The 12,641-nt window shown below is 41.4% G+C and overlaps 1 protein-coding gene across 40 annotated transcripts in view; it reads right to left on the minus strand.

The window, feature by feature from the left end:
* Positions 1 to 12,641, minus strand: part of NRXN3 (neurexin 3) — a 1,031,704-nt gene that overhangs the window by 704,732 nt on the left and 314,331 nt on the right. For all 40 annotated transcript variants that reach the window (XR_007509161.1, XR_007509160.1, XR_007509159.1 and 37 more), the window contains 2 exons: positions 11,823 to 12,261; positions 6,580 to 6,963 (listed from right to left, as the gene is read on the minus strand). Coding sequence is in view for 36 of the 40 variants with exons in the window: in XM_049825576.1 (XP_049681533.1) it covers positions 6,580 to 6,963; positions 11,823 to 12,261 (823 nt within the window). In the remaining 4 variants the exon portion in view is untranslated. The remainder of the gene's footprint in view (positions 1 to 6,579; positions 6,964 to 11,822; positions 12,262 to 12,641) is intronic.

Below are 12,641 nucleotides of genomic sequence, written 5' to 3' on the forward strand. Positions count from 1 at the left end.
GCAATGAACACTGGGTGCAGCTCGGCAAAAGGAAAGGGCTGGAACAAGATTTTTATTTTTTTCTATTTTTTTTTTTTCTGGCTATGTCCAGTTCTGAGCAATTAACTTCAAAGGTTTAAAATCTAAACCTCAGAGTCTTTTACTTCAGTTTTAAATGGCCAGCAGTCTCAAACCAACCTGCCTTTTCTAATCTTATCAGTATATAACTCTTAATTAAAAAACTCCCAAACACCTCCAATCAAGGCAATTAAATAGGAGAAAGCATTAAAAAGTGAGTGTTCATCAACATTTGATTTTCAGTGGCCTAAAATGGACTGATTTTCAGTTGTCTTTTACTTTGTGTCCCTCCCTGCAGTCCCTCTCACAGTGTTTCAGTAGAAGGCAAGCAGGCAGAGAGCTTTGGGGATCTGCAGAAAAAAAGACCTCATACACCTTTTTGAGTGCATGGCATTTTCACGGCAGCTACAGAAAATAGCTAATGTGAATACAACACATATTCCCCTCCTCCTGCTTGTTTAATGCCCGAGCTTTGGGGTCCTTTTCTGAAAAGTCCATGGTCTGTGAGGAGGAACTTTGTTATCACAGCAAAGAAGTACATCATCCTCCACGAGCAAGATCCCAGCTCCTACGTCTAACACCTTATGTGCAATTAACAGGGGACTGCAGTGACCTGATGCTGCAACTGATGTCAAATACTAACAAAGTAGAAGCCAAGGGGTACAGAAGACATTAAGTACTTAAAAAACACTAAAGATCCTTCACGGTAGCTGCACCAACCCATCCTTCCCACCCTCCTGCATGTCTGTAACAGCCCTCAAGCCCTTCTGGCTGACGAGACTTGCAACTCACTGTCCTGGTTTCAGCCAGGATAGAGTTAATTGTCTTCCTAGTAGCTGGTACAGTGCTATGTTTCGAGTTCAGTATGAGAAGAATGTTGATAACACACTGATGTTTTCAGTTGTTGCTCAGCAGTGTTTAGACTATAGTCAAGGATTTTTCAGGTTCTCATGCCCAGCCAGAGAGAAAGCTGGAGGGACACAAGAAGTTGGCACAGGACACAGCCAGGGCACCTGACCCAAACTGGTCAACGGTGTATTCCATACCATAGGACGTCCCATCTAGTATAGGAACTGGGAAGTGTGGGGGGGGAATTGCCGCTCAGCTGGGTGTCAGTCGGCGGGTGGTGAGCAATTGCCCTGCGCATCATTTGTACATTCCAATCCTTTTACTATTACTGTTGTCATTTTATTAGTGTTATCATTATCATTATTAGTTTCTTCTTTTCTCAACCGTTCTTATCTCAACCCAGGAGTTTTACTTCTTTTTCCTGATTTTCTCCAGGGGGGAGTGAGTGAGCGACTGCATGGTGCTTAGTTGCTGGCTGGGGTTAAACCATGACGCTCACTCTAGTTTCTACTTTATTTCAAACTAACTAGCAAAACAGCAGACCTGTTGGAACAAAGTACTTTAGAACAGAGAGGCTGCACTGCAGACACTGTTCTCTGATAACACCTATTCTTTCTAAAACCCTAGGATGCAAGAATGACTAAATACTGCCAAGAGTAGAAGCTCCAAGGTTTTTTTCCCTAATGCCTGACACTCCACAACCAAAGACATAGCAAACTCGGTACAAAGCCTCAGTATGTACTTGCAGTCATAACTTCAATCACAAATCCACTTCGCTGTGCCTACCATTCATTTCACAGACACCCCAAAACTGCTTTTCACTTTAGGAGTCTTTCTGGTGTGATTAAATCTTGCTCTCCACCATACATATTCTAATCAGATATAACAGGAGTGCAGAAGAGCTCAGAGAGCAGGGGGAGGCAAGATCATTACCACATTACAAGGCACCCAGAACATCACTTGCAGGAGCGATTGTGTCCTGTCTATTAGCTTATTTTCTATTTTCTTTGCTTTATGCCCGCACCTCAAACAAGACATCCTCTTTTTTGTCAATCTGGTAGCCTTGGCAGTTTGGCACTGTCAATTTCTCTGCAGCATAGTTACCTTCTGGAGTGCAGCAATACTGAATTATCAGACCAGAATCTCCACATAATCAATAAAAGGAGACAAGCAAATCAACAAAAGGAGGCAAGCAGATTGTGTTATTGCTTTGAATTTCTCCTGAGAAGCAACTACCTCTCTCCACTGACTGCACAGGTCCTCATTACCAGGCTTCTACTTTTTTAATCTTAGAGTAGTTATCCGAGGCATCTAAAGAAGGAGGTCACGGTACTACTTTAATTGAGTTCATGCCACTTGCAAAGCCAGCAGAGTCTTATTTCCTAGTCTGGTGGACAGTCACACCACCACTCCCTTCTAACAGCTACTGTCAAATCTCTGAAATTTCAGAAACTTGGCCAAATGCTCCTATGTTTATAGCAGCTCCTTAATTTTAACAGTGGCTTGAAAAGGCTCTTCTCACATATGATTTCCAACATTGTCACATTGAGTTAGACTGGGTAGTAGAGAACCATTATGGAAAGATGATAGAGAACGGGAAGGTCAAGGATTTCAGAAAATAAATAACGGGTGTGTTACCTGGTCAGCACAGCCTCTGGTGGAAGGTATGAAATAAGGACCACATCTAGCTAAATGTCAGCCTTTGCTACTTCCTTTGCTTAGCCTCACAGCCTGGCATTAAGCACTTCTGGCCCATGAATCCCATCTCATCTCCCTTCAGTGTCATCTGGCACTGGCTACAGAGATGGAGAGAAACACAATCACACAAGCAGATCAGATGGAATTTATGAAGACTGAGGAGCGTCTTGTTTAGGTGAAGTAGTTTGTCTCAGCCTTTCTGAGGATCAAACACTGATGTCCATTCATTCTAGTTTCTACAGCACGGACTTGAATGTAAGTATACCTGTAGAAGCCTTCACCATTTGTCTCCCAAGAATATTCTTTCCTAGTTAGTTCAGGAAAACCATACAGTTACCGAAAGAACCAGAGCAGTCCTACCAGCACTTCTGACTCCTTGACATACCCCTCCTTGGGTGGGAGTCATATCAAACATGAACTAGTCTTTGCCATGTCTCACCCTATCTCTTCTGTGCAATTTCAGTTACTCCAAGGAGGGACTACATTACCCTTAGAAGCTACGACTGAAAACACCTTTGTCTGCTTACATTGCTGGCAATAGTGAATGACTGATTAGATACTGGAATTGTAAGAATTAATTTGAGGCCTTGGCAGCAGTTCTCCATTCTGTGCCCTATCCAACTGCAACCACAGCAAGGTTTCATCATCTGCACAGAAGTACTGCTTGAGCAGATGACTGCAACCAAAATCTGTGTTGCATTCAGTGTAACTTGCTGAGGTGTTACTTCACTGACAGGACAAACTCCCACAGGCTTTAGATACAGGTGACATACTGAATACTGTGTATTTGTATTGTTTCACCATGAATAAAAAGAACTTTTCTAACTGTGACACAATCAATTTCCTTTTCGAGTCCCTTTTAGACGTATGACAGTCCTTCATATGGCAAAGTATAAAATGTATGAGAAATAAAGCATTAAAAATGTAGAAATGCTATGCTTGGAAATCGGGAGATAGACTTTACTATCAACAAAAAATGAATTGTCTGCTTCTCTCCCTGGACTTGTACATATGTCTTTTGTATTTTTAGTACCTTAACTAAATGTTAAGTGCTTTGCTTTGTGATAAAGAGTGATCTTCCTCGTAGCCAACAAGTGTAGAAGATTCTTTATTATTGGCTCCCCTGCCCCTTAACAATTTACCCTAGATCTTGGGCTGAAAACCCCTTCCAAGAGTTACAGTTCTCTTTTAACAGGACAGAAATGCAAGGACTGAGTAAAGTGAGTGAGACAGCCCTTCTCAAATAACAGATGGCAGACTGGAAAAGTGGGTCAGTAGCTGTCTCTTACTAAAAGAGCTAGCCTGCTCCTTCTTCATTTGTCCCCTTATGCACCAGCCTGGCTCCCCCTAGTCCTGTGGCAGCTCTTTAGTCACTAGCAGAAGTGCCACTGTGGCATGGCAGCCTCTCTCACTTTGATTCCCTTCCCAGTCTCCATCTCAACTTTTTTCCTTGCAACAGCATTTGGATCACGGGTCAGCTGAAGGCAGGACTTGAAATAATCCTTGGCTGTCAGACCATGAGAATGAAAAATATCATTGGTAGACTGCAATACTTTTGCTCATGGAGGCAAAATAACTGTGCACTAATGCAGTCATCTGATATCAAGTAGTTGTATCAGAGCAGTATGGGACTGCTATGTAACACCACAATAAATGTAGCAGTCAAATACACTTCAGCCTGCACAATTTTTTTTTTTTGTGTATCTAGTCTACAAGTATTTATTCCCTGTGAGCTGCTTCTCATGTTGCCAAGGAACCTCAGGCATGAAAGCCACATTTTGCCTAACACTCGGCCTAAACCAGTAAGTGGTCTGTGGTTTCTAGTTACTGACAAAATGAGTTTTTCAGGATTAGGACCTCTGCAAATATCTTTTATGTTGTCCTGAACTACAACATCATTGTTTTGTTAACCTTAAATACACTCTGATTCTAACACATATGTATTAGGACCTCAAGTTTCCACAGTGGTAGACATGCATTCATATATGTATCTTTCTTATTCACATTGATGCTGTCCAACTTACGGATCTCAGACCAGACTTGAGATTCATTTCTCCTAAATTCAAATGCTTACATGCCCTTAACCTACTGACCTCTTTTCACTGATAATAAAAGGAGTAAAAGCCAACACCACAGATATCTAAAGGTACATGAGATGAATCCTGTTCTTTATGTTATTGGTTAGCTTTGGATTCTCTTCTGAGAGCCAGATCCAGGAGATGGACATGAGACAGAGTCCAGAAAGTCCTGAATCACAGAGCTGGTCACTCCTGGTCACTCCTAATACTAAATAAAGACCAAGGGCAAGCATAACTGCAATTTTGTGGGGGAACAATGCATTTATGGTAGCACTTCTTTTTGTCATGTCTGTCCAAAACCTAATCACACAACAATTGGCCAAAACAATTCCGAAGGCTGTGGCTGAGAAAACCTCCGATATTTTCCTGAATGCTCAAATTCAATGTAGTCTATAAGAGAGAACTGCTGAGCTGACATTGGCACAGTCAATGCCCATGAATCTTACATTTTCACCCCTGTCCTCACAGCACGGATGGCAGTGTTGATGCTTCAGCTGGTTTAAGGACCACTGGCAATTAACTACTATTGCTGCTTAGGGCTGCATGCTACAAATTGTTGGCTGTGAGAAGCTTTATGAATGATCATAGATCTTGTGCTGTAAAACCTAAAAACCCCATTTGGTCTATAGGAAGATTTTTGGTCATTAACAAAAACTTCCTGCAAAGAAAATCCTCTGGAGAGTGAATGAATTGCAAATCTCAATTCTGCCTAATGTTTTATGCATTGTACTTAACTTTCACGTTCTTTCTCATAAGTGCCCTGGCACTATGATCAATATTAAAAAATGCATAGGGGGAACACTGCATGGGAAGGGAGCTTCTCAAATATTTATGGCAGAAGCTCAAAAATATCCGAATTTCCAATTCTAAGACACGTACTATAATCATTAGGCCATGGTGCCTATTAAGGTAACAGAAAGAAGGTGCTGAAAGCCCTGAGACTCTGCTAATGGTTTACAGTTAATTCTTGGGTGTATTGTGAGTGCACTTCAGCCAGAATTCAGTGCTAATGGCCAAATATTAACAGAAAGATTGGTTTCAATATAAGAAAAACACCCTCTAGGGAGTATTTTCTTTTCTAAGTGACCTTAGCCCCATCTTTTTTATCTAAAACCACTCACCTACCTCATTCTGAGGGTGGCACCAGCACAATAAGGATAACAACAATTAATGGAACCACCTGGTACTTGAGAAATATATAACTTGGATATCTTAAATTAGTAAATTCCTTTCCATGTGGCCTAGAACACATATGTTTTGCCTGCCTGTACCAGCGTTACTTGTGCCTCATATTTCCAATCATGTGTCTTTAAATCACCAGTCAGAATGAGTAAGAACAAGATGCAGAGAACCTCCCACCATCTTCTACAGATTTCCCTTATCAGAGGTGAACTTGGAGACATGTTGCTATTAACAGTATCTCATTAGCTGGCTTCACCCATAAACAGCCATCAAGGAAATCCTACCACGCAAAAAAGAGGAAGAGTAGACAGCATTGGAATACATCATCTGTCCTATGCAAGAAAAATCTCCATAACTCAAGTTCACACTTGGTACTGTTTCCAGTCACTTGCCTGAGACTTCTCACATGCAGCAGCATTTTCTGCCTTAGGAGACAAACCATACTTAGCCAAAGAAACTCAGGAACCTGAAGACAAGGTCTTCAGAAGGCCTAGGGAGTGAAGTGGCAGATGAAGAAGGTAAACTCATGAAATGAAGGTGGAAAAGACTGGAAGGAAACGATCAGAGAAGAAATCTTTCCTACTGTGGAGACTGGAACTTAGCATTGGGAAGACCAACAAGGGCAGGGGAAAGTCTCATGGCAACACTGGATTTTGTTCTAGTTCTCTTGCACACCTTCAGTTCTGTGTAACTGAGGTCAGAAAACTCAGCTTACCTCGCTCACATGTTCTACCCCAATAGCCGGTGCCAGTGCAGTCACAAATGAAGCGGTTCCAGCCATCCTTGCAGACTGCATTATTCTTACACGGGTAGCTGTCGCACTGCTTGGTGCCGAGGCGGGAGCAGGAGGACTTGACTCCTGCGGCGTTCTGTGCCTCTGCCAGCTGCCGAATGTTCTTGCTTCTTCCATCAATGAACAAGTCTCGGATACAGCCGACGTAGCCATAATTCAGCATTGCTGTCCAGAGCTCTGTGGGAAGGATGAGTCCTGCCCGGTTCTCAGGCAGCCCACCAAGGTACATGTCGCCTTCCAGATCTAGGATCTCACTCTCCCCACTAGCAGTGAACGGAGTGCGTCTGCTGTTCACTGATATAGTACCTAAATGAGGAGGACAAGGACAAATCAATGCTTTCACTTACAGCCTCAGTCTGGTTCATTTATTTCCAATAACTGAGGGATGTTTAAGGTTCAGTGTAGGACAGTGAAGATTCCTCCTGACCCAAATGCACTCCTAACGGAGACAGTGTCTCCCACACACCTCCCTCTCCTCTTGAACCACAGGCCATAAACATTTCCATGTGTCTGTATCCCAACTTGCATTATAAGGTCACAAGCATAACAATGCAATGGCTAAATAATAACATATACAAACTGAGCATTATTCAGTGGTATTCATCCAGCAAAGCAAAGACTTACTGAGAACATACAGGAGTTTGATGGTATTAGAACTGGAGAGAAAAAAGATAAGTAAAAGCGTATTAATTCACACTACATAGCCCTTCCAGAAAACACTTCATCAGTACCTCCAAAGCTGGACCTTTATGATGGAACCAAACAGACCCTCATAAAGTTTGTAGATGACATCAAATTGGGGAGAATGGTTGATGGGTTGGAGGAAGCACAGGGCTACCATTCACAGTAACCTTTACAAGGTGGAGCAAAGGACTGATAGAAATGTTTGATGTAAATCAACAACAATAAATACAAAGTCCTACACCTGGAGCAGGACAACCTCACAAATAAGTACAGGCTGGAGACCAGCTGGCTAAGGAGCAACCCTGCAGAAAAGGACCTGGGGATATGGCAGACAACAATTTGAATATGAGTCAGCAGTGTGGACTTGCAGTGACAAGAGACATTGATCACAGGTTGCAGCAAAGGAAACTCCAACTCCATAGAAAGCAACATTTTTGACCATTAGGGTGGTCAAACATGGGAATGGAAACATCAGAGAGGTTGTGCAATCACCATCCTGCAGGCGTTCAAAACACAAATGGACACAACCCTGAAGAAAGCCTAGATTTCAGCAGAATTTGGACTAGAAATTTCCAGAAGTTTGTTCCAAAAGAAATTATTCCATGGTTTTACAAAGAAAGTTAAGTATTCTAACTTTCATTTTACAAACAGGAAAACTGAGGTAGAGAAAGATAAAGGTTATCTCTGAAGAACAGTTAGTATTAAAACTGTAGTAGCTTCCATATGCTCCAAGCAAGATGTGGCATACTGCACTGAGGCCATTCCCATATATTTCAAGAAATTGTCTAAGCACATAAAATAATCAGAACATATAATACAGAAATATAAACAGAACACATGAAGCAGCTACAAAGAAATCAAGTGACTTATTTAAGGTCAGACCGTGCATCCAAAGAAAAACAGGGAACATAACACAAGTCTCGCATCCCAGAGCAGTGTACTCTTCAGAAGAGCATTCAGCAGCTTTCGTGACAGGGACATCTGGCCACAAGACACTCGGCTAAAAATCATCAATTCACTCTCCCTAGCTATAAATCATCGCATCCAATTGCCTTGTCATTAAGATAGTCTGTCCTCAGAGACAACTATCCAAGCTTTAAGATTAATTCCACATCATTGCATTTTTATCATACACCCCTACGATAAGGTGGGAGAGTTTAGTTAATAGCTAGCTCTCGTCTGTGTCTCTGTGAGAAAGTGCAGTCGTGTACACATGCTTTTTCTTTAGTTGTAATAGATGTCTTCTTAGAGAACAGCACGTATGACACAGACACAAGGTATTCATGTGTGTGATGTTCAGTAATAATCTAGGAATAATGTCAGAGGTAGCAGAGTGCCAGAAGCAACAGGGACGTTACAAATTAAAGGCTCAAAGAGAACCACAATTATTTGATGAATCATTTTGTAAAAACAAGCTGCAGCACAGCAGACATTCTCCCTTTTACTAAGTAAGAAAAGAGAAGATGTGGCAATACACCTACAGTCATAAAGGCAGCATGCCACGGAGCCACAGGATCACAGCCCCCCTTCCAGCATCTCGGCTGTTACTCCTCAAAAGCAGCATGTGGAGTACATACTACTCAAAAGACTAGAACAAACCAAAATACTGGAGGGCTGAGCTCCAGACAGCTGCTACTATGGAGAAAACAACCACCACCTATAAAATCCACAAAGGTAAAAAAAAAAACACCACCAAACTCAAAAAACAAAAGAGAAGACATACTGGAATACTGGATACCAAGGAGAAGTGTAAAACCTGGAGAAAGAGCATGAGATGATGAAAGGAAATAGGCTACACAGCAGCCTAAACTTTCTGCCAGTATTTTGTACCCTGCAACTATTCCTGTAAGGAGATGGTACTAGCTCAGATGCACAGCACTTTTAAGACCAAGCTGCTGAGACGTAGAAATTCTGAAGTGACACTCAGAAGGAGCAGTCACATCCCATGTTTTCAATTCTGTTTAGGTACATCAAATCCCATCTTGATAAATCAGAAGCATCTAAGCATCTCCTTTCCAGTCCCTTACGCACTTCGTGCAGGGCTAAAGAACAAACAGACCAAAAGACCCCAGTTACTGAGGGCAAAGCTGGTAAAACAAAGCAGTGCACTGATGCAACCATAGACCAAACCTTCCAGTAAGATTTTTAGTGTCTGAGTGGGTGTTTTGTAGCCAATGACCAGCCGAAAACATTGTCTTGTGTAACGTGCTCACTGTTCCCCAGCTAGAAACTGTGACAGGTTTTGTGGACACTTTGTAGGAGCTTTCCCCAAGGACAGAAAGGTTACAGGATGCTAGGTGTCCACGTCCATGCTGTCAGCTTCTGTCAGAGTAGAGAGAAAAAACAGTTTTTGTTGCTTTGGCAGCCAACACAGACCAAAGCATACACAAAGCTTAAGGCGACTAGAGATGCCAGAGGTTATTTGAGCATGACTGCCATGCTTCCCCAGCATTTGTGCTTCTGCCTTAGTACATTGCAGTAGGAAGTATTTGGATTTTTAGGTTATTCTGCTAAGCTCAGTGAACCTGAACTTTTGGACTGTTAAAGAAATGGGAAGAAGAACGAGAAAGATGACACCTAACAAAGGCCTGGTTGCTTTAGTAATGAGAATCAGAACCTCTAGGTCACTAGCTCATTAAACCCAAATGGCTGTTTTGTAGCCTACATTGAGTTAAGTTCATTATTTCAGTTCAGTTTCTAGATGACAGGCATCCACATTTAAAAAAATAAATAAATCTCCAAGGTGTAACTATTCTCTGGTCCCTATTGGGAGAAAAGCCAAGGACTAAACAAGGAGAGATCCTGAACTTCCTTCTCACACCTACCAAAAGTGCCACTGGATAGAAGTGTGTGATGCTTGCTAAAGGTATGGTGTGAAGAAATCAATGCCAGTATCCTGCCAGACAAGAAACAAGTCAGTCCTACAGTCTTATCCACCAAGTAGCAATGCTGTCTGTCATACCCTCCTAGTCCAAATGAATGTGTGTCCCTCTTCCTAGGTTTTTACAAACTTTCTTAGCAGAGAGCTTAGTGTCATTTCTGTTTCTTCTCCTTCTGCAGCTATCTCTCCAGGGACCACATAGTCCCAAAGTGAGCAAGCAAAACTGAAGGCAGTACTGAATGCCACTAATTGAGTTTATCGTTGGAAGTTAATTAAATTTTAGCAATTCTAAAGAAATCAAAGGTCCCATTTATTTATTTATGGCTTCCTTTATAAAATGTTCCTATTAATGTCTTTAGGAGATAGCAATATATAACCACACATACTAAGTGCTAGTAGAGCTCCATGCCAAATACAAAGAAACTTCTCACATCATCAAAGAAAAAACTAGCTTCAGGCAAAGACCTGTTCAAACAGCTAGGCTTTGCATGGTATCTACAAGTCAGCTTTTTTGAAAACTCAAGGGAAGCAAATTCTAGCACTGCATTCTCTCTACTGATGGCATTCAGCAACTGAAAACATAAAATTAGGGACCTAAAGCTATAATCTGGAGATCACCAGACAAATCCCAAATCCACTTGCAAATGTAAGCAAAATTCCCTTTGAAGGGATATATAGCCAGGCTTTGAGATCCCAACGGCTCAGGAAGAATTCAAGTACAATTGTTCACATATTCTCAAGATGATGTTACAGTATTTGATGATTTTGTTTCCTTACACAATTTCAGTGTACATCATGAGTATGTCAGCTTGATATCCAGCACTAGAAACAAACAAAATACTGCTTGGTAATTGCATGGTAGGTGTATTATTAGAAATAAATTAAAACACATTTTTGAAAATGAGAAGCTGCGAGGAAAAAAAGGAACATCCACTGAATGCTGACTCAGATATTAAGACTAGAATCTGGCATCCAAGAGAGAGTAAAGAAACCTAGCTGAAAGCTCGAAGATACTAAAGGGAGCAGAATAGGTTGAAAAGTTGATTTGTTGCCATAATTTTGTCACTGGTTGTGCCCATTACTTCTATTTTCTTCATGACAAGATCCCAAACCCTTCCTCTTTAAAGACACAAGATCCAGAAAAAGATGGTAATATTAGGTCACAGCGATAACTTTTCATTTGGTTTCTGCTAAATTTCTTTTTGAACAGAAACCCAAAGTAGATCAGTGAGAATTTCTCAAACCAACAACTAAATAACAATGGTTCTGAAGGATCTTAAAACTTACTGTGGCCTACAAAGAAGTCATCACTATAATTATGTATGAAATTGCCAAGATAGGTCCAGAATATCTGAAGATTATGAATAAAATATTAACAGACTGCCTCTGTGATGTGCTATCCAAAGTTCACACTAAATATTTAATAAAAACCTAGCCATTCACATCTTTGCTTTGCTGGGTAAACATCACTGGAGTAACACTAAGTGTTTGTAAGTAGGTGACTCATATCTAACATGTTTTGAAGGTTCTGAGAATTAATACACAGCCCTAGGTCTGGATCTGAGAGGTAAATCTACTTAAGAAAAAGACAGCACTCTACCTGATCTTCCATCTCGTTGAATATCCACATGATACCACTCTCCATCATTGGCTTTCTTCTGGGTTGCCTTGACTTTAATGGTTCCAGAGCCCATGTCCAGCAGCAAGTAGAGGTTCCCGTCTAGTAGCTCAACTGCAAAGAAGTCTACCTTTGTATTTTTCTGGCTCCTGGCATCTTTCCTCTCCTGAGGTTTGCCATGGGTGAAAAGGATCAGTCCATTGGGTTCAGTGGTTCGGAAATCAAATGAGATGGAGCCCATCCTTTTGGTATTCCATTTAGGCAGACTAATATAGGCCTCAGGTGTCTCAAAGCTGATGGGATCCAGTGTAGCCACATTCTCACATATGAATTTCACTTCCCCGTAGATCTTCATCTTAGTATCACCAATCCGTGCCAAGCGAGACAGCTCCAGACGAATGTCGTTATTCTTATAAACAACCTGCCAGACACAAGGAAAAATATCATACATCAATCCTGCATACAATACAAATACCCCAATTACTTTCAGCCATGGGAGATAAACTTCTCCCAAAAGGCAGCAGGGAGCAGAAAGGAGACCATGCAAGAGTCTGACATGATGACAGAGGGAGAGAGCACAACCAGCAGTGTGTATAGAAGTGACAGCAATGGGTACTTTTCGATGACTATAGATCAGATAAGCAGGCAGAAGAGAACATTTAACTGAAGGACAGTGAGAACAATTAACTCTACCACAGACCCACTCTGCTGTAAAAGCTTTTGTACATAAAATACAGTGTGTGTCTGGTATCATGCTGTTATATTTGCATAAATCCCCCACAAAATACATAACAAAGTGTA

The sequence above is a fragment of the Accipiter gentilis genome, chromosome 22 (genome assembly GCF_929443795.1).
Source record: "Accipiter gentilis chromosome 22, bAccGen1.1, whole genome shotgun sequence".
Lineage (NCBI taxonomy): Eukaryota > Metazoa > Chordata > Aves > Accipitriformes > Accipitridae > Astur > Astur gentilis.